Source organism: Hyalella azteca, unplaced genomic scaffold (genome assembly GCF_000764305.2).
Source record: "Hyalella azteca isolate HAZT.00-mixed unplaced genomic scaffold, Hazt_2.0.2 contig2554, whole genome shotgun sequence".
In the NCBI taxonomy this organism is placed as follows: Eukaryota; Metazoa; Arthropoda; class Malacostraca; order Amphipoda; family Hyalellidae; genus Hyalella; species Hyalella azteca.
In genome coordinates, this window is record NW_025932824.1 from 63,751 (window position 1) to 86,634 (window position 22,884).

Consider the following 22,884-nt stretch of genomic DNA (forward strand, 5'->3'; position numbering starts at 1 on the left):
AAATTCAAACATTAAATTCTGTTTTCTGATAATATAATACTGCCTTCAGCTATGATGCTTTGAGTAGTAGTGTCTCAAATTTCAATTATATCTATACATATTTTCTGGTAAAATTTTCAGACACGGCTTAAGTGAAATTCCAATTAAATTCCAATTATTTCAGGTCACCTATTGCAATAAAGTTTCATCTCCCAGCACTTCCAATCTTACAGTTATAATGACCATTGATTCTCACACTAGTGGAACTCCAATCAGTCACAAAGCTTATGAGCTATCTACTGAGGATGAAGATAGACTGGGAGATTTGTTCCAAAAATTAGATACTAATGGAGATGGCAAGATTGATGTTGGAGATCTGTCCAAGGGTCTCAAAATGCTCAACCTTCCTTATTTCCCTGGACATATGGAAGTAAGTAAAAAGTATACACTTGATCCAATCAAAAAGGTAGTGCACCTCTAAATGATATTTGATGAAGAAAACTAATTAGAATAAACTAAAACTTTTAGCCAAATCTTATGAATTGAATATTAAATTTTCACTCTTTGTATTTATTTGATCTCTCTGTATGTATTTTGCTGCTTCATGTGTTAATGAAATATTTTGTAAGATATATTTTACCAAGTGAGGTAAAATTGATTTCAGTGATTGAAATGTTATGTGATTTGATTTCAGTGAATAAAATTTTTTATTTTATTATTGAGGATAACTCTGTTACTTCCCTTTTCTTGCTGCACAATGATGCTATCATATTTATATTACATTTCCAGGAAATAATCCAGAAAGCTGATGTGAATCAGAGCAATGACTTGACACTTGCTGAGTTTGTCAATTATGTTCAGCAACATGAGAAAAAATTACGTCTCACCTTCAACAAGCTTGATGCCAACAAAGATGGTTTGTTTATTGTGACGAACTTTTGTAATCATTGAGTATATGAAATGCATTGACAAACGATTGTGCTTAAGCCATTATAAGTGAAGTAATATGCCCTAGAACTTTGTTTAATTAGGAACTGTCCATGGCCTATGGGCGTTTGCAGTTGTAAATTTTTTATTGTATGTATACACTTTAAGTACAAGTTTTATGTATACACTAAAAGTATCATTTGTTACACTGTGAATAATGTTTGACCTTGAAAATTCATGCAATTCAGAATTAATATTACTATGCCTTTGAAGCCTGATCTACAAATAAAAATGGATAGTCCTCATTGAATTTTGGTTGATAATTTCCAAATGTCTTAAGTGTTACTTTAATTCAAAGGGCGTGTTGATGAAGTTGAACTCATCTCTTCATTTGAAGCACTTGGCATTGGCATCACACGGGAAGAAGCTCGTGGGCTTCTCAGAAGGTAGGATAATAGTAAACTTGATCTTCTATCCTCAAATGTATTGCTTCTTAATTAAATAATTTTGGTCCTAGTAATTCATTCAGTTATAATTCTTTTGCTCTAAAATACTGGCGGTGAAGGGTCTCAAATGTTTATACATTCTAATGAGACAATATGAAATTCTATACCTTAGCCGCATTACCACTTTTTTATCATATCATAAATAATATTTGACTCTGAATCCTGCCAAAACAAGTGTCAAAGTTCTACAATTTTGTAAAATGTTTTGTAACACATTAAGAATTATAAATATTCCAGAATTTTTCTGAACCATTCTTTCTACTTAACAATAATGAATGAATGGTTCGGCAAGTGGTTCATGTGAGATAGTTGTGCTATTGCTTGCTTCAGCAAACCAAGTATTCTACCACGTCTTTCACAGCATTCTTAGCATAGGTAGCATAACTGTTCTTATTTTTGTTAATAGCAGAGTGCATTTGTAAATGTCTATTTTGTAACACTTATATGTTTTCATGACTGTTAACTATGTGTTGATATGAATGTGAGTTCTCTGTAAGGCTCACTACCGTTACAAGGCAGCTTCCTGCTTCTTGGCTTGCCAGCTCATTTTTTTCTCACAAAATTGCTTTTAAAGTTTTGCCTTACCTGCTTTGTCATTCTTCTGTAAAATTATGTCAGATGTTAAAAAACCAAGTTTGCCAAGAAAATCCCCTGTAATGTTACTTACTTCCCATTCTAATTTAACTGTCTACTTCTTCTTGATGAGCATCGCCTGAAAGTTTATTCTGAAGTATGCACACCAAGACCAAGAGTGTGTGATGACTGTGGCATAACTTATGCTCTCTCTCTTACCATGGACAGTTTCCAACATTACTCTTCGGACCGCAGGTAACCACGAAACTGCTTCAGATTTTTCTTCACTAACAAAATCTTGAATGGTTCCCATCTCTGCTCATTCAATGGTACTCTTCCATGGACAGAGTTGCTTGTATGGAGAGTTGTTGCATGGCTCATTTTAATGAAGGCACGCTCATCATCATACCCTGCACTGATAGACTTGATGCAGTAATCTGATGGGCTTGATCTAGGAATACCATGTCGAAAATCGTTTCCATTACATTTTTATATTTGCTTGCATATAATTCTAAACTTGTATAGCCTTGCATAGTTCTTCTTATTGCGAGGAGCTTTAAACTTATTTAATTTTTATTTCTACGATTGAAGTAAATGTGTTGATGTTTGTGTAGATGTATGTTCTTTTTAAATTGCACGTTACTTCATTTCTGTGATGTTCACTAGTTCGTTGTAATGTCAGTGAAGTTTTTTAGTTAACGAATAGACGTTATTCTGTTTCATTATTAACTAATGCTGCAATTGGGACTAGCGCTTTTGTAATTGATGCTTTTGATCATTAGTACCTATATCGTTGAACTTTTTTCGATGCCATAAAAGTTTCAGAGTATTAAGACTATTGTCTCTACAGTATTGCCCTCTCGAATATCCTTGCATGAAATTGTGGGTTAGCTTCCATGAGTTTGTTCAATTCCGGAAACAACTCTCATCAGTCAATGACTAGCTTCAGGGCCATGTGTCATCTTAAGAAAGTTTAAGAAACTCTCAAACCTTCTGTCAAACTTTGTTTGAGAAACACTTAAAAAAAATGAGCGGAACTTTGTCCAAATAGCGATGCACTGAACTGGGTCATTCTGACCCAGTTCGGCCTGGCAAAAGGGTTTATTATTGCTTCGTCCGTTCCCTGCTCGCCCTGTAAGTAAGAAAGTATCTATTTGGACAATATAACCCATTCATTTGTCTGAGAGCACCACTGATGATCACTGATACGGTCCATATAATCTCGTTGATTCCTGATCTGCCACTGACGTCAAGGCGTTAAACAGTCTGAGCAATCGTAATGCTGTAATCCTGTGTCGTAAATGACTTTATAACAAATTTGACAGCAATCGACATGCTCTTCATTCTCGAACGAATCGTTCTTCCATGTTATGAAACTTCCGGGTTCTACCATTTTGTTCTGTTTTTGTGGAGCTTAAAAGTTCTGTTTTTTTTGGAGCTTAAAGTATTACTTGCTGTTTCAATCTTTCTTTACGGAACTAGTGTACTGGGTTTGTAGTGAGGATGCTTGCCTACCTACAGGTATTGATATTTTCATGACCTTACTTGTTCAAGTGCCGGACTCTATCTGTTGATGGCCTAATAATTTGTTTACAGCTCCCATCTGAAAGCTTTATAAACAAGACACGAAGCGCTCGAAGAAAGAAGTGTACTAACAAACAGGCTCTCTGTCATTTCTGTGCAGTTTGTGAGATAAATGTTCAGCCCATGTTGAGAAATTTTATCCGTGCGTCGATACTCGGAGAAATGAGCGAGACTATTTTCCTAAATTGACGCAATTTTTAGCTATTAACATAACATAACATAACATAGTGATGTCGGCTCTGAAGTGTAGGCCTGATGTGGCCTGTCGCCGATTCTTTTCCATTTCGTGCCTTGTTCATAGATCTAAACTCGTGTCATTTGACCGGATCTTTTCATGACTGGCGATAGTTTGAAGAAGCTACTAGACTTCCACCGGGTTCGATAAGGAGCTAGGCATTTCAAATCTGAACATATATTTTTCCATAGCTTTATCTAGTCTGTTCTTGAACGCGTTCATACTTGGAGCGCCAACGATGTCATCGGGAAGGCTGTTCCACATGTCGGTGATTCGAAGCGAGAAGAAATTTTGTCGCGTGGAGAAGTTGCAGCGCAATTTTTTTAGCTTATAGCCGTGGCCCCTGGTGTTGGTTCTTGTTTCAAATTCTAGTAACCCTTCAGGGACCTTGTATAGACCATGAGTATACTTGTATACTTCAATGAGGTCCCCACGCAGACGTCGATAACTGAGGCTTGGAAGCTTCATAATCTTCAATCTTTCTTCATAGGACTTGCCCTTCAAGCCTGGAATTATCCTTGTTGCCCGTCTTTGAACATTCTCTACTGGACTGGTCTTCTCAACTCCGTTTTGCCCGGAAAAGGACGTATCAACGCTACCGTACATGGAGAAAGTGTGTCACTTTTGGTCGGCGTTCCAGAGGAAATGATTTCGAAATGACGTCTCGCGAAATTATTTCGCTCACGTGTAGAAATTTGATACACTACGAAACGTCACTGGCGACAACCTCCTTGCACATCCGGCTGAGGGAAGTAAGGAAGTATACTATTACTTCCTCGAAATTATTTGCAAATAAATGTTTCTAATGAGTGTTTTTGAGCCTCTTTTAAGCTTATCCCAACATGCTGGTAAGCCAACACGAATGTAGCGCAATTTTTTTTTTTTTTGCTTCTGTCGTTTTTTTATTCCTTTGTCTATTATCGACATTTTTGTACAGTGCACACCGCTTTTACGACAGTCATTGCCACGCATGTCTGGAATATCTTCTTCATGATGATTTTCTATTGACGTCAGCGATATTGTATTCAATTTTGCTTATTCTTCTTCTAGTGATTAACGTTGGTATAACGGTATCAAGTCGATACGCATTTTCCGAAATTACTTAATAAAGATAGTAAAAAAACTAAGATTATTTATTCTAACTGCAGCGTATTCGTTAAGCCGCATTTTTTTCTTCCCGATGTACGAGCAACCAGCAACAATTGTGACCATCACGACCTTATACATCACATAGACGAAAATAATTTGACTGCGACAAGTTGATCAGTATTACAAAGCACTTTTCTAAAAATTACCAATAAAAATATCGATATGCTGAACTGAAATCGTTTCATAAGATCATCTTTCAACATAGCAGCGTTATTAAAATTGAATGAGAATATTTCTGTTGTAACTAGCATGCCTGAACTGAATGCTTACTGGATACACTGGTTCATGTACGTCACGACGCCGCCTGACGCACGAGTTGATCCTATCTTATCCGGTCCGTGCTACGGGATTGAACTGCACAGCACACACGAGATTTCGGACACCAAAGTGTCGTAATCGCCAAGATTTTAATGAGTGCGCACGAAAGTGGTTTCTGTATCCACGATTCCTTAGTTAGTTATTGGTACGGTCAATATTTTTAAGGAGGGCTAAGAGCGTGCTGCCGATGGAGTTAACACTAAACTATGATACTCTACATTTAAAGGAAGTTGAATTTTTTTGTCTTTGTGGCTCTCCGCCTTCTGCATAATAACTTACAGCGATAAAGAGCAAATGAAATTTGACGGAAAAATTGAAATACGCTGTCAATTCCTGAGTGTTTAGAAAGCGAGGAAATACATAATACATCAATTTAGGATATTTGACAATGGATGACTACACTTGGAATATGTTGAGCATCAGCTGAATATCGTGGTCCATTGTACCGAACAATAATTAATGACTAGTTTTGCAATTTTTAAAATTGCACCTGCTAGTGTGGCGTGCTGAAAGTTGATATAAATTGTAGGACATATTAATGATTCCATGGGGATCTAAAATCTTCGCAATGTTTACAAGCAGGCCAATAAAATAGCGCCACGTGAATTTTTTGCTGCCTTCAAGTAAGCTGAACGACGATGGCCTTCGGGAAAAACTTGTGCTGTGCTCCCTTGACTTCGCTATCTGTTCGATAACTCTCACGCATGCCTGTTTCAATGATCTTGATAATTAGCGCTTTGCGGGTGACGTTAACTACATTTTAACCGTTTCTATAGCTCATCTTCATTACGTCTGGGAGTATACATAGGTGTTAACCTAGGTAGATAAAGAGGCTGGGTGTTTTGGTGGCGAGAGCGGTAAAGATCAAGTCAAGTTGTCAGCGTTGCAGATCAAGCCAAGTCAGGCCTGTCGCCTATTCTAGACATAGGAATTTTCACTGCTTTCCGGGCCTAGAACATGCAATTCAGGCTCCAACCATGGGGTCTCTGTGCGCTCAGCCACTCCACAGACTAAAATAGGATAATCAACATTCATCGATCTCATGTTTAAGAGCCCCCTCTCAAGAAAATAAAATTGATCATATTTAATAATAATAGGGGAAAATATCGTAGATGCGCTTTATTCCAACGTACTATTGTGGGAACGCTCGCTTGTGAGTGTTGAACGAATAGTAGGCAAGCTAGTCGACTATTTCTGGCTGCTAACTCTGTTTGAAGTCTACAATGACTCTAGCTTGAAAAAAATACTGCTGTAAACGACGACAAATATTATACCCCAAAATTTCCACGGAAGGTCGTGGTTAAGACAGTTACGTTTCAAAAGAGTTACAGTGCCCCCCGATGAATATGTCTTGGGACTTGAGATTTTAGTTAGACTTGAGTTTACCTAAAAAGAAAAAAAAACAGCATCTCGCGAAGTGTCGCAATGTAAGGTTAAAGCAAATTAAGTGAGGCGCACTCATTGTAGTGTTCATATTTTAATTCTGTTTATGTATTCTAGTTTTCCAGTTTGGTCAAACCTCCTGGAAATTCGATGTTCTTGAAATTGTATCATCGTCACTACATCTCTGAATACCTAGAATCAGCTGATAGAAAAAGTTGTGCCAAGTCTCCCAACTTTCAACACAATATTTTTTTGAAAATTTTTCGTAGCAAGTGTGTCAGCTCTAATCATATCGATATAAAATATATAATATCTATTAGCTTCAATTTATCGTCGAAATCATCATAAATTGTTCTATATTGATATGTAAATTAAATTCTTTTTGTAATGTGGCAATGTGCAGCTATATCACTAGGTTCGTTCGCTCTCGTCATACTCTTAGTCTCATTTGCTTTCGGTCAGTTACATTCAAGCAGTGGCTCAAGGAGGTTGTACGCGCTTGTCCATTGATATTCGACTCTCTGAATATCTACGTTCTGCCTACGTACACATTGTTCGAGAATTTTATCTCATACACTCGTCGTTCATCTCAACTAGAATTGAAGGATTCGGAGATATTTTGTGTAAACATTAGTCGTTAAAAGAAGGAAAGCACATGGTTTGAAATCCAGCCGGCCTCGGAATCAACTTTACCGCGAAGTTTCGAGATCATAGTTGGAGGCTTCTTGCAAACGTCGACCTTAGCAGGTCGGGTGTGTAACAGCTGAGAATGGAGATTCCGAAGCCACAGCCACGTGCTGGTTTCCTGGTAAACGTGGAAGGCATGGCAGTAGACGAAACAAGTGAATGTTCAGTGGAAGAAGTAGGCACGTGCGAACGGACAGAAAAGAATGCGTGTTTACGCAGTTGCGTTAGGCCTTCAATTATTAGTCATAGCGATAGTAGTTTCTGTACACATAGTAGCGAAACTAGTAGCAATAACATCCATAGTAGTTTTCCTGTAAATAGTTCTTTTAAAGAAGTGCTTGATATTACGTATAATGTGAATGGATACAGAACGGTAAACGTCGAACGGAAGAGCGAACATAAGTTCGAGAATTCTAGATTCGAGTCCGGAAAGAACAGCGTTCGGGTTCAACAGTCTCAGATGCGCAGAACGGTGAAGATCTCTGATAGAGTTCCTATTTTCCACTACGAGTCTGAGAAGGAACAACAGAGTGATGAAACAAACACCAGCATTTTGGATGTTCTGCGCGGCAATAAATCCTGGCCTTTCAAAAGGTCCAACTCCAACGATTCGCCTCTACTACCAAGTGCACTGACGTCTTCAATGCTGCAGCCAAACTGCGAAGTTTCCGCTTCTTTTGACCAAAAGATACGCGAAGAAACTTTGGGATTCACGAATAACAAAGAAACAAGATCCATTTCTGTGATATCTTCTGAAATGTGTTCCAGTCACAAGCATATAACTGGTAGTGGTGGAGTCAGCTCCTCTGGATCTACTGTCACTAGCTACAGATCTCAATCGAGTGCAAATGAACTACGAACAGAAAGCTGTATAAAGCCGACCAACTATAACGTCCAAACAAATAGCATGCTTCCCATGTCTCCCAACTCCTCTTTAGGCATAAACTCGTCAAGTGCTAGTGTCGGGCAAGGAACTACTGCCTCTGGCATTGCATCAATACCTTTCGTTCCTAATTCAAAGTACAATGATCCCCACGTGCTTATGATGGTGTATGGCTCTGCGGCACAGTGCAAGAAGGTAGGAGGTTGTGGGCTGCGCTGGGTGCCCCGATCTCAAGTTCCTCCGGTCAACGCTGCGTCTCAAGACATGCAGTAAGTATTCTCACTTTCCATTCATTTTTGAAACGCTTACAAAAGTTTGTATCATACCTAAGGTAAATTGGGCACATTTATGAAGTGTGCACCTTGTGCTATAGATTCAAGTAGTTTCTTATCTTACTTCAGGTTCTAGTTATACCTGTATAAAAAATATTCAGATGATGTTTCTCAGTTAAAGGAATTCGAAACGAAACGTCATAATACCATTAATACCGGTATTTTTCTGTTTATTTATCGAACTGATTCAGTTTTGAAGGTCTTGAAGTGGAAATATTTAAAGACAATCATTGAAAACATTCTGTATGATACTTTGGTATAAGCTTCAATTTTGTTGTAAGCTGCAACTTTGCTCCAGCCTGTAACGCTACTCTAATCTGTAACACTGCTCTAGCCTGTAACGCTGCTCTAGCCTGTAAGGGTACCCACACAGTGAAAGCAGGTTACCAGCGTGCTGGTTACCTGCTGGGGCTGGTGCCTGAAACCATAGAATACAGAAGTCTATTCGTACAGGTTTTCACTGTGAACACTTACATTATTATCCTATGTTCATTCTTGTGGCAGGTTGGAGCAGGTTGCCCGCACGGGCAAACCTGCTTTCACTGTGTGCGTAACCTAACGCTGCTCTAGCCTGTAACTTTGCTCTAGCCTGCTCTAGGATACTACTTAGCTCTAGACTGCCATTTTCAATGGGCTGAAATTTTCGTCACTTATGTATGTCAGCTGGATTATTAGCTGGTGTGAATGATGTTCCACGCCATGCCTGAATGTTTCTTATTCTATTTGGGGTGATAGGTTCGAGAAAATTCTGGTGAAGTAAGCATTTACGCGCAGCACTGGTGAAGTACGTAGCATACAGCAGCAACTTCAACACTACACCAGGTCGGACGTAGGCCTAAAACGTTTTGCGGGCTGGCCTCCATATCCGGTGTTCGACGACGTCCTAAGAATTCGACTACGTTTTTCGCGTTTCTTACGAAATTGCGAGTAATTTTTTTGTGATTTTAAATGATCTGCAAGTTGCTTTGTCCGTCTAATGTGCGTTGATTTTTAGTTCAGTGCTCAATTTCTCCTATCTTTTCTGAAGTAGTGAAGCTAAACTTGTTTTTCGCGCTTTTAAAGGTTCTCTTGCTCCTTGCCAGGCCGAAATTTCATTGCGATTATTTTGGTTTTCTTAATTTTTTTGGTCCGGTTTCGGTTTGCCCGTATTCTATAACAATGTTAGTGTGCGGCTGTGAAACTGACATGTTATTTGCACGTATTTTTCGTTCATATTTTTTATTGTGAAATTCTACACCGCAATGAATTCCATACAGAATAGCATCATGCATTTGTAGTATACCGCGTGCTGTATTCTCTTTCATAAGTTCTAGTCAATGCATTTTATGCAGGGTTATACAGTGTTGATGTTTCTATTAATTCTAGATAACATTATTAATTTGTGGCTTTGTGGTGACCCAAGGGTTTATGAAGGTTACGTACGATGTTTGAATTGATGTCTCCAATTATGTCTAGTTTCTTGTATCATACATTTCGGAATTTCTAATTTTTAGAATCACAAATTTCGATCACAATTTCATCAATAATCAGATATCTCTCATCTCTTTTATTAATGCCTATCTCTGTTATTTAATCTCCACTTTCGCGTGGAATCTTTAAATGCAAAACGTCGCACACTTATTTGTACATGTTGACTTCTAGACAGTTTGTAGAATATTTTAATAGATTGGCTTGGTTAGAATTCATTTATAGACCTGTTAACTATACCTACTGGACTTCTGTCTGCTTCTTTATCTTATCACCAAATACTTTCGTTGTCAGCATGATGCGCTGTAAGTTATTATAGGTCCATCAAGATACGCAGCCCGCGGTCATGGTGTAATCCTCTACGTTGTTGGCTACTCGTCAATTAACTCTTTTCGTCATAAGTCTAATCGAATTTATTGAAACTGGTATTATAAATAAATTGGACCTTTTATTTGTTTTATATTTGTTATTTGTATATTAGTACACGCGTCTCTTTGTTGATCATCTTATTTTTAGAAAAAAAAGGAAGCCATCTTACACATTACAGTCTCAACCTTTACGATTATTTCCCCCTGATTGGTTTTTCCTTAGATGTTTCTCATGCATTGAATGCTTGTAACATGTGCTGAGATCCTGCACTTGTACGATGACTTGAAAAATGTACGATTTTATACGCATTTGTATAGTTTCGTTTTTATTTTCGTCACGCTTTTTTGTTTGATATTTGATATCGCATTGGAAGTATATGTGATTTTTTGCGTTTATTTTGACATTGTTTCGTTTATTTTTAAATTGTTTGTAAAAAAACAAGGACACTTAAGTTTGGACTCAATGTTGTTACGTAAGCCGAATCTGGATTGTCTAAAGCTCTCCAAATGTCACGTACAATATCTTCATCACTGCAGAGAATAGAGAGCTGCCTCACTTGTTCACACAATAGGAACAGGAAGGAGTTGTGCGTAATACAAATGAATCATCCAGAGACTTAGTTCACTTCGCTGATAATGCCAACTTTGTTGATTTCTGATAGAATCGTTGAACAATGAATTTTTTGCGGTATAAACATAAAACATTTTATTTTACTCGAGTTTGTTATTTATATTCCAGACATTATTTAGAGAATAATTTTTGCAAAAGTCTGTTGCAGTTTGCTCATTTTGAAGAGAATTTAAATAAGGGGTTTTATATATAATCATTTTTTGACGTTTCGCCACGCTACTTCTTCATTTCCACCTAATTATCGAAATGGTCTGTGATCCGAAAAGATGAATTTAGTCAAGTAGCGGCATGTGTTTTGCAATAGCTTACCCTTTACGCTTGCACACTTCCGATCTCTGAATTCAGTGTTGCAGTCATGCGTTCTGTTTGGCAGATGCCAAGGTTAGTCGTCGAATGCGCGCTTGCTGCTGGCACGCGACGATCTATTTGTGAGCTTGTAATGTACGGTATAGCTGAAAAAAGTTCGTTTTACAGTTCCTTATCGCACTTGAAGATTGCATGCATTTCCCTTGCAGCGTACATGGCTAACGTGAATGACGTCATCGCCAGGCTATTGGATTTGGGAGAATTTCCTACAGGTGGAGTCTCCTGGAAGGTCATTTAAGGGTTTCTTGCTTTGCCGTGCTTGAGTTCTAAGAACCGGTGACCACAATGGCTAAAATTCAATCTATGTGCGGCTGACAACTTCCATACTATGGTGACATATATACACCCATTTGTATTCAGAATTAACAAGTTGATAAAGTAAATAGGATAAATACGCTTTCAGGAAGAGCCGTGGCGTATATACTTTTTCATGCGTTTCTGTGATAGATATTTTGTCTCATCAGTTTTTATGACTATTATTTATCTATCATATTTATATATTTATTCTTTATCAGTCTTTTTGACGTAGGTACTTTATTTATCTCTCAGTCTTCCGCTACGAGTTCCGCTGGACAGTTCTGGTGTCCTATTCAAGTACAGCCTGTGCATATCATTAACATATTAAGGTGTATATATATCACCATGTCAGGATTCATTAATGTTTTGTTATTTGGTTCTTATTAAGCCGTGCTAAAATCTGGCAGCCGTCGCTGAGTCATTTCCGAGCGCTTATATCTTGTCTTGACAGTATCCACCGTGAGCACGTGGCATGTGTGGAGAGATTTAAAAATGCACGCATGAGAAAAGAACCCACGTGAGCATGGCAAGAGGTGTGTTTGTGTGTACATACGTGCATTAGGAGATGAGTTCGTCTGTTGCGAAGGAGATTGTACACGTGTATGCATAGTTCATAAGGAAACGTCAGGCATATTCTGTACCCAGTTGCCGTTTGTATTGCAATTCTGACCAGATCTAGGTCTTTGTTGCCTTAGCATATTGATAGGATATTTCCAATTTGATATCAAGACCTTGAAGTGTTTATACAGGGATTAGACAAAATAAGTAAAACACCTGAGAAATCCACAGTGTATTTTAGTGTGATGTAGGTCCACTTTTTGCGGCAATTAAATCCTCAATTCTACTAGGTTTAATTACATCCTGTATAATTCATACAAATTGTGAATTGATACAAAAGGAATTTCAGCCAATTCTTCAGTTAGAACTCACTCCACTATTTTAAAGACGATGGTGGCGGGAACCGACTTATGACATTCATCTTCAAAATCGACCATAAATGCTCGATAATATTCAGGTCTGCTGATTGTGGTGGCCAAATGAGATGCTCAACTTCATTAGAATGTTCCTCGTGCCATTTTTTAACAATTCCAGCTGTATGTATGGATCGGGGCATTATCGTCTTGTAAGATGGCGTTTCCTTCCGGAAAAGGTGCTTGAACAATTGGATGAATTTGATCCGTCAAAATTCCTAAATAGTCACGGCTGTTGATTCTTCCATGAAGAGAAATCAGTGGTCCGCCTGATTTCTAAGAAATAGGACCCGAGATCATCACAGATCCCCTGCCATGTTTTACGGTTAGGAGGAGGCAGTCGTGATTAAATGACTCTTTTGGTTGTCTTCAAACGTAAACTCGGCCACAGTTTAGAAATAAGGTAAACGATGATTAGTCAAAGTAAATCACATTTTTCAACTGCTCGAGGGACCAATTTTGGAGGTTTTTACACCACTCTAAAAGCTTTGAAGCATTTATATTTGAGAGCAGAGGTTTTCTATTTGCAACTATTCCACAGAATCCGCATTTGTGCAGTTCTCGGCTGAGTCTTTACGGAAACTGGGCGCTGTAAATGTCCATTGAGGTCTGCAGTAATTTTTACAGCTTTGGTCATTCGATTGTCCCTCACAATTCGATATAGGTACCGACGGTCTCTCCCAGACAACTTCTACTTTCGGCCAGACCTGTGCTTTGCTGAGGACTTTTTTTTTCTTTGAAAGGCAGTAATTACTTTTGAGGCAGTACCTTTAGAAACGTCAAGCATTCCAGAAATTTCTGTCACACTAGCACCTGCCATACCGGCACCAATAATTTGGCCTCTTTGAAAGTCAGAAAGGTTTGCCATTTATAGCTTACAGGTTAGGTTATAGACACAAAAAATATCTGTGCAAGGAAAAAAAATAAATTATCAGCAATAGTAAACAATAAAACATGATAATATGTCACGTATTTATTGTTTATAACATGTTCAAAATTGACGATGTCAAAATGTTAGGCGTTTCCGATATTTTGTCTATATATACTCTCGAGGTACTGATGGGAACTTAGTTCTGCTTTGTACGTACGTTCGTATCGAGTCATGCCAATTATTCTCTGCCGTTTCCGCTCCCTCTGATCTTGAATATTTTTTACGACCAAACGTCAAGTTCTTGATGCCTCATTCATAATTCTAGCAGTTTTTTTTGCGCACGTATGACAAATTTTTCAAATACTTTACCCGATGAACAACTTGATGCATATAAAATCCAGTGAACCTTGACCGTATGTAAAGCACGTCAATTAATAATCTGCTCGTCTCGTGCATTCACTCGCAGCTATGTTCATTGATACTGGAAGAGATTCTTAATTGCTATCCTAATAATTTTGAGGTAGAATATGGCCTGTAATGTAATGATTTTGCTATGAAAATTAGTTTCAGTTTTGTTAATACGTGTTGCATAGTTACGTTCTTCGATTGCATTTGATTCATTGATTGCATTTTTTTTCTCGATTGCACCACGTAGCTAGCGGCAATATTTTTACACGAGTATGATTTTACATTCCCTAAAAGCAGTGTTCCTCTCGAGATGATCTGTGATACAGGCAATTAAATGCAATATTATGAAATAAAAAACGTTTTACCCGCGTCCGCAAGAGGCAGCCATGTCGCCATGTGAGAGTTGAGCGTGACTCACCAGTGTCTCCCGGACCACAACCGCTGAAGGTTATTGAACTCGGTTGCTCACTTCACCGCGGCGTCGTTTTTCAATTCTGGAATTAGGTCGAGATCCATATATTATTGCTGCCTCGCAGTTGTTGCTTTTGTCCTTCCGCTCAGTTCAAAATTTTCGCTCTAAAGAACCGCTTTATACTTTGGAAGGAAAGTTTGTCGATCGACTTTATGCTGGTTCTTGAAACAAACAAAATTCTTGTCATCTTCAAGTATCTTGTCAAGTTCAGTATCTTGTCACGTTTTTTACCCGTCCAATTTTTATTAATTCACTTTGTGTAAGTGACTGCTTGAAGTGACGCATTTTTTTATTCAGCCTCTTGAATTAATTTTGCAATGCGTTCTAAGCATTCAGCCAGTTTTCCGGCTCATATTACCCTCTCCTTAGAGGTCCTGATATGAATATTTATTGCCGGTATCTTTAGCCCATTTCCTTCTCGCTTATTAAATTTAACTCAGCCTTCTATTGGTTCGCATCAATGAAATCATGTAACGCAGGCATTAGGTACGATGGCCTGGCAGATTGGTGCCATGAAGGATTAAATTAAATTTTCGCTCATATTTAAAGATTGTGATCTTGACTCGATAGAGATCTTGACTGTGTCAATCTTTCTTAATCTTTCTAATTTATGGCTTTCTGACTGATAATAAACTTTGACAAGGATTGATTTATTGAGCGACATCTTGAGTCTGAACCTACGTGAACAGAGACAGGACAAGCCACGATCAATACGCTCTCTTTGCTGCTACTTTATTACTTTTCTTGACCATCGTTTACCATTAGAATGTTTAATTAGAATGATCGAAAATTAGTATAATTTTGTAATTATATTGAGTCTGCTATCTGTATGTGATCAATCATCAATCAGTCTAATTATTGCCTGCATGTGAATGGAAAAATGCCAGTGTCTTTATCCATTGAATTCTCTTTCGAAAATAACCCCCGATTGACTGAATTTTGAGGCAATGTAACTGGGTTGTTACATCTTTTAGGAAAGGCCTTCATACTTTCTGCTGTCACTTGGTACTTTCCTCTTGTATGTCTTGGGAATGGAACATAATTAAGTGTAGCTTGTGCCGGCGCATGTTCGCTCGTCTGAAGCTGTCAGTCAGCGAGGCTGAGTGTGACTGCCGGAGCGAGCGCGCTGTAGTCGGTAGCGGGCCTCTAAATTACACGTTGCGCCGTCGCCTTGACGACTGGGCGCTGATCCCGCTTCTCTGACGATTTCATGTTGCGCCTATTGGCTGCCTCAACCGCATTTCGTTTTTGCGTTCTTGAAGGGGTTAAAAATTAGTCATTATTTTAAAACCAATCACTGTAAAGCCACTTCTAGTTGACAAAAGTTGTGTAGGTATAACTGAATCGCAACACCCTTTGAGTATCAGGAGCTGAAATTTTTTTAGATTTCTGAAATGTCAACATTTTCTGATTCTTTTACTCGTGATGCCATTCTATCATCTAGGTAGGAGATAACGAATGTATCGAGTTCCTCGATAAATGCTATTTGAGTGTCTTGTGGTTACGATAGCAGTGATGCCCAGTTTCTGACCTTAGTTAGGGACGACGAAAACATAACAATTCTAGGCAGCGACTTGCCGCGTGATGCCTATAGAGATGCACGTCCTAGTGATGCACGTCCTCGTTGTAGAGGACGTGCCGCTTCTGCGCGCTTTGTTGGAGGAGAGTTCTCGGTGCATTACCATTTCGCTGAAGCGGCTGTGCCTATGAAGGAGGGTTCACGGTGCATTGCAATGACGCTGAAGCGGCCGTGCCTAATGCGGGTGGCTTTTTTGGTGGTATTGATGAAGAAAAATGCCCACAACTGCCAACTATGGTCATTTAGCGGAAATATCTTATGGTCTCGCTAAGAATATTTCCCATGCAATCAGCCCAGATAGTGCAAAGAAGTCGTTTCTGAGTTATGGATGATCGGGTTAATATCTACGATAAGATCGGCCTAATAAGTTACTGAAATTTAAGTATAAATTTGATAAAAAAAATCTCAAATAAAATCTCAGGAGATGGTAGTTTCGAAATTTCTTACGTCGTATCTGATGTTAGCAATCGCACTACTAAGCGGAAATCATGTCAGTGTGATAATTCTATGCTTGAGTCACGCCTGTGTTATGGAATACCGGTATCTTATTACATAAACGTCATTGTTTGCGTCTAATAAGAATTCCATGATGTGTCTTCAAAAATTGTCTTCGTAATCACATTAATATCATATCCTGCTCTAATTTTCAGACGGGGTTACATGGGAATTTATTTGTTCCTGCGATTATTGTGGGCTGGTAACTATTTAAAACGCTAGGGTCTGATCACCATCTGGACTCCACCGTTAACTCAGACCTTGACCCGCATACTTCGTTCAGTTGATCGGAAGCGCGGAGTTCCTTCCTCGTTTTATCGCCTCGCCTTGTACCATCATCGACCTGTTGAGCTTGCAAGCGACCTTGTCGCTAGGTCTGGAGAGCGTCTGTTGCCTCAGCACTGCCTCTTCACGAGCTCTCTTTCCTTATAAAAAATCGCTGCTCTTGTGCAGCGCTCTGCATTCCGTTACTGTAAGCTTTCAGGTGCTTATCAACCTAATACGGCTAAGTGCCGATCTCAAATAATGCTCATGTTTTTAGTCACATTTCACTTATGACCAAGAAGATATTTATTTACGACATCATTTATTTTAATCGATATCGATCTTAGATATTATCTTGAATACGGATAAAATTCTTGTGATGAATAATCGGAATGTATTATATGCGCGTTTTGTCAGTATTCCAGTGTATTTTTGAAAGTTCTTTTCCGTTTGGTATATTCGTATTTAGTAAATCGAAGAATAATTAGGTTAGGTTACGGGCCTGAATGTTAATCTTTGCCATTTCAATGAATTAGTTGGTAGTAGCTCATGAGGAATAGTCTGTTGATTGCTTTCGACTGATATTCTTGTGCTTTAAGATAGTTAGGTTCGTTCAACTTTGTTCTATATCTTCTCAGGTGACGTATAATGTCAGTGTTATAAGTGCGGATTAACTCGACTGACAACTCACATGCTCACTGCTCGTTCTGATGACATTCACTTTCGTGCTAGTCTCTTCAAGAGTTCTTTTTACTTGACTCCTGTGTGGTTTTTAATACGAATCTTATGCATACTGCATTTGCAGTAGCTGGGTTAGCAAAAAGAAAGTTTGTATAAAACTCCACTGGATCTTTTGTTTGTACGTGTTTTGACTTGTTATTATAATTAAATATATTAATTATAATTCTCTTCTCCACAGGATGGACAAGGATGGCACACTTGAAATCAGTTTCGATGAGTGGCGAGACTATCTCCTCTTCCACCCGTCAGCGAATCTGCGAGACATCATTTTATACTGGCGACATGCAACTGTACGTTATTATTTTACTTCTTTCCATTCATGTACACTGTCCATTTGCTAAAGTAATTGCCCGTGAAATACATTTTCTCATAACCGGGTGAAATCCTGTATTGAAAATCCTTTTTTTTAAGTCCGAGCTCGGAGAATTCGTTTTGAAATGTAGCTTTATTTTGCATGAAATTGTTCACAGAACTTAGACGTTGGCGAAGACTTGAGCATTCCTGACGACTTCAGCGCCGAGGAGTGGGTGTCTGGCAAATGGTGGCGTCACCTGGTGGCGGGTGGCGTGGCAGGCATGGTCAGCAGGACGTGTACCGCCCCCCTGGACAGACTCAAAGTTTTCCTACAGGTTTGTTCTTTCGTTATTGCCTTGTGAAAGATTTGTTTACAATTCACGATGCTGAACTTCTAATGCATTAAATTCGATTGTGTTATTTTCCAGCAGATTTTTAAATGCCATTCTCGTCTTGTAAAAAAATTGCCCAAAACTTATTGACGATGCTTAATTGCGAATAAAGTAAATATAATTGCGGTATTTTCCTGCATTCTTACTGTCATTCTTGACTAGTGAGAAATTTGTTCAAAATTTTTGTGTCGCTGTTAAATTACGGATGCAGAAAATTTGATTTTGATTTTGTTGGCTAACTGATGGTTCTATTTTTCAGGTACATGGTTCTCACAAATTTAAAAGTCTGCGTCAGTGCATAAAGTACATGATTGACGAAGGTGGCATTAAGAGCTTGTGGCGCGGTAACGGCATCAATGTCATCAAGATCGCTCCAGAGTCTGCGTTCAAATTTGCCGCATACGAGCAAGCGAAGAGCGTAATAATGAAAAACTTCGGAGCAGCTGACCGGGAGTTGAGCATTTATGAGCGATTTGCTGCTGGGTCTTTCGCCGGAGGCTTTTCTCAAAGTGTCATCTATCCGATGGAGGTGCGTGTTGCTGCGTAATCACAATGCTCGTTTATTATTTGTGTATTTTCAATTAAGCGTTTTAAGCAGCACTCGTTTTGTAATTTAATACTGTAATTTCTAACAGTTTACCCGTATTTTTATATTTGCAGGTGCTCAAAACTCGACTTGCTCTGCGAAAGAGTGGTCAATACACTGGCATTTTTGATGCTGCTAAACAAATCTACAGAACTGAAGGTCCTAGGTAAGATGCGGGCAATTCAGTTGTTTGTTATCCTAGTATTACATTGGCTAGGTTTCTTCCTGTACATTAAAATGCATTTAAGAAGTATCAAGTCAAGTTTGTCAACAGTAATATATGATGTTATCAGCAATTACTTTTGTCACTCACAGATCATTCTACCGTGGCTATGTACCGAACCTCTTGGGCATCATCCCGTACGCCGGCATCGATTTGGCAGTTTATGAGACTCTGAAGAAGCGCTACGCTCAACTCTCTCCAGGCCAAAAAGATCCTTCCGTCTTCGTAATCATTGGCTGCGGGGCGCTCTCCTCTACATGCGGGCAACTGGCATCTTATCCTCTAGCGCTGATTAGAACTCGGTTACAGGCTCAAGTTCTGTCTAAAGATGCCACCGTCAGACCTGATGTTCCTACTACATCGCTTGGAATCTTCAAGCAAATCATTCAGAAGGAAGGTCCCATGGGGCTGTACAGAGGCATCACGCCAAACTTCATGAAAGTACGCATGCACTAATTTTTAAGAATGATGTGCCTACACACATCGAATATGAATTTAGTATCGATACATTTACAATTTTTTCGTGTTGGCTTCGTTTTTCTTTATCTAATTGCATTTCTCATCTACACACGTCATTCTTTTACTTTTAGCTTCATTCTTATTTTCTTCAAAACTCTATCGTACTTTTCTTGAATCATTTTCATTTTTTTTCAATTTCTCACATTTTCACTATCTCTGTCTTTTCCACACTCCATTGTTCTCGTCATTCTGCGTCTCCTAACTCTTTTTGTTTTTTCTCAGGTTGCGCCCGCTGTGAGCATATCCTACGTCGTCTATGAAAAGTCCCGCGAAGCATTAGGTGTTCGCATGACGTGAACGTCGTCCTCAGTGACGTTCTGCTCCCGAGCGAATAAACTGCTCTGCAATTATGCTACCAACATCCTCCTTTACCTGCCGAAATTCTTCACACTCCTCACATAATTTTCTTAACCCTAATTTTAATTTTAAAGCTTCTATATAATTGGTAACTATTTGAAACGAGTGAAAAACATGCCAAACGAAGTGCCAGTCGAATATTCAAATTGATGCAACGCTAAAATTTATTAGAATGTTTGAGAGTAGAGATTGACATTTTATTCAGGGTAATATTCCTATATTTTGGAACTTTGAAATAAACCAGCATGTATGATATGGGTCAGCAATGAGGCAGGAGATATGGTCATCTAGGATGTAGTGATGTCGCTTGAAGGAAGTCTTCGACATTTGAATCGTTCATGTGATAATTCTTTATGGCAGAGCCCTAATATGCAGTGGAAAATGAATACTGTTGAACGAATTACTATTGTCTGCAGGTCCATTTCAGAATTGACTTCTCCGATTAAATGTAGTTCTTACCAGCCGGTGATGGAAAAGTTTAAAAATCCAAAATACTTGCAGCTTTAGCTAGGCACTTTTTTGCCGATTCTCTCGCCTGGTTTTTGCATGACCTCTCATTTTCTGCTTAAAGAAGGTCGTGAAATGTTTAATCTCGCACGCTCTCTTTAAATACGACTATTAGGCCGCATCAATTTTTGTACTTAAGCTCTAGTAACTTGTTGAACAGCTCACTTCGGCATCTCTTTACATTCGTCTGAGCTAATTTTAATACGCCACTGGATTTTATTTTCTTAGCAACTATCCTCACTTCAAAACGAATTGAAGCATTTATGGGTTCTGACAATCGGATAAGAATTCATATAACACATGTATAACCTTAAAGGCTTAAACCGTTAACACTACAATGGTCTCGCATGCATTTACAAAATACTCAATTTTTGTTATTTTCTGTAGTCAATTTGAATCTGTAGCACTGTAGTCAGTCAGGGATCTTAAGCGGCGTAATCTGACAAGCATGTAGAATTTCAGTATTATCCTTTCATACTTCCATTTCTTCTCTTTCGCCTATATATAATCCTTCCTAATATCGGATTGTAGGTTATGCAAAGGTGTTCTTTTTTTTTCTCTACGAGCAATCCAGGACGATGTTTCATAACTAACCTGTGCCAAAACATACAGCTTTTAATTCCTGCAAAGTTCCCAACATCCCCGATCGATTGTTAAGTTATATTATGGATCACAGCTTAATCTCTTGTTATTTCATTCTGTTCCCTTGGTACTTAAAATTGAAATGAATGCATGCCTTGATATTTTGTACCTTATTAGGTTCTGCGGGACTAGACCTGTTGCATAAAGCCGTGCTCCCAGCCGTATTTAGTTATTTAAATATTTAAGTCCTATATTTTGTTTGCTCATTAAGACTGAAAACTTTGAGAGATGAATCGTAAAGCATAGCTACCTTCATATCATAACTTTGAGATTTTCTCTAAGATCAGAAGATCTCAAATATGGTGCATTAACTTAAAGAGGATCTCAAAGTTATGATTTAACATGAAACTCTTTATTTTGACCTTGGAAGGCACTTCCTTCCTGGAGGTCACCATGATTCTCGGTTGTATCATCCTCCCGGTTGAACTAGTTTTCAACAAGTATGAGAATGAATAAAATTGTTTAGACTGATTGGTTATGGCCTGTCATCAAACTGGAGTTCACTTGTTTGTTTCTCAATTCTATTTAATTCTTCGTGGGATACCTGAAAACCATTTTCAAATTGGAATTGTTCGGAAAATTAGAATGGCCAGTTTGGTGTTGCAAAATATAAGATATCCTCTCATTTAATTGCAAAGCAGGTAGCACGTGCTTCTGACATATTTTTCAATTCCCCGACTAACCATTCCCTTGCCCTCAGTGGATTGCTTGCTTCTGTGATGTGACTTTTAAATGTATCACCTTTTGATAGTCTTTTGGAATTTCGACAGGAGACTACTTTATTCAAGGGATAGTATGAGTTCTATTTCTAAGTGGCTCACGCTGAGAGGTACATTTATTATAGAATTCCTTGACAAATTCCAGCAATGGATTGATTTGTACAAGTGTCGTCAAGAAAATTAATTATGTAACACCTGTTGGAGTTGGGTCGAATGGGTGGAATGCTATTCATCAGCTTTGATTGCTCTAATCATCGAGTTTTCTAGGTTTTGTTAACTACTTTTATTCGTGTATATTGTAGATAGTTGTTGAAAGTACTTGTTCTGACTCTTCTTCATTGTTGATACTGGAATTATCTCGATTATTTATAAACGGTTATAACTAGTAACAGCTTTTGCAAGCTTTTGTACATGATCAATCTCGTATAAGTGTATGGGGTAACTCAACGCTCTTGATATCTTGATCTTTGTCTTGTGGTGTTGGCGTATTGTATTGGCTTCATTTAAGCAAATTTTTTCCATTCGTCTTGCCTTTCTTGTATTTGAACATAAAAACTTGACATATATGAATTTGATTTTTCTTGCATTCTATTTCTTGAGGGACGTTGATTTTGTTCGTATAATTTTTGTGTGTATTCGTGTTGTAGTCTATTTGTGCATCATGTGTACTTGTAGAAATTATTGAACGTTAAATGACAAGACAGATCTTTTGGTTTTCAATTGATCTACTATTAAAATACCTATGCAATTTTTGCATGTATGTTCCGTTTTTAAGATGAGGGGAGGCAGCAACGTTACTTCACTTCAGAGAACTTCCGTGGTTACAAACAATTAAAGTGAAGTACAATTTTATTTCTTGCGTTTTTCATCAGTTATAAAATTTGTGTGGAGCTGTATTCTTCGATTCTTGCATTTTCCGCCTAAAGTTAGCAGTTTCTATATTACAACCGACATCACTGTTCATATCTTTCTAAAAATTCGGTTGTTCCTTAACAAAACAATTGTAAACTCAGACTTTGATATGAATTTCTTCCTCCTTAATGCTACGTTTTATTTAATTCAACGGAGGTAACATTTGAACAACAATTTTTGAAAAAAAATTCTAGCAAATTTTTTGTCGATAAATATTGTCTTGCATATTCATCTTGTACGTTTGAAG

At 38.3% G+C, this 22,884-nt stretch overlaps 1 protein-coding gene across 3 annotated transcripts; it reads left to right on the forward strand.

Annotated features, from left to right (window-relative positions):
• The first annotated feature begins 119 nt into the window (after nt 1-119).
• LOC108678173 (calcium-binding mitochondrial carrier protein SCaMC-1) lies at nt 120-22,766 on the forward strand. 3 transcript variants are annotated; one of them, XM_018166529.1, is made up of 10 exons: nt 120-409; nt 769-895; nt 1,265-1,352; nt 2,214-2,240; nt 17,665-17,776; nt 17,957-18,115; nt 18,432-18,701; nt 18,833-18,924; nt 19,074-19,422; nt 19,723-22,766. In XM_018166529.1, exons 1-10 carry the CDS (start codon nt 218-220, stop codon nt 19,795-19,797), a joined length of 1,491 nt encoding a protein of 496 aa, XP_018022018.1. In that variant the 5' UTR covers nt 120-217; the 3' UTR covers nt 19,798-22,766. The 3 variants fall into 3 exon arrangements, with proteins under 3 accessions (XP_018022018.1, XP_018022019.1, XP_018022017.1); XM_018166530.1 differs by lacking the exon at nt 2,214-2,240; XM_018166528.1 differs by lacking the exons at nt 120-409; nt 769-895; nt 1,265-1,352; nt 2,214-2,240 and adding an exon at nt 7,143-8,493.
• The last annotated feature ends 118 nt before the right edge of the window (nt 22,767-22,884 follow it).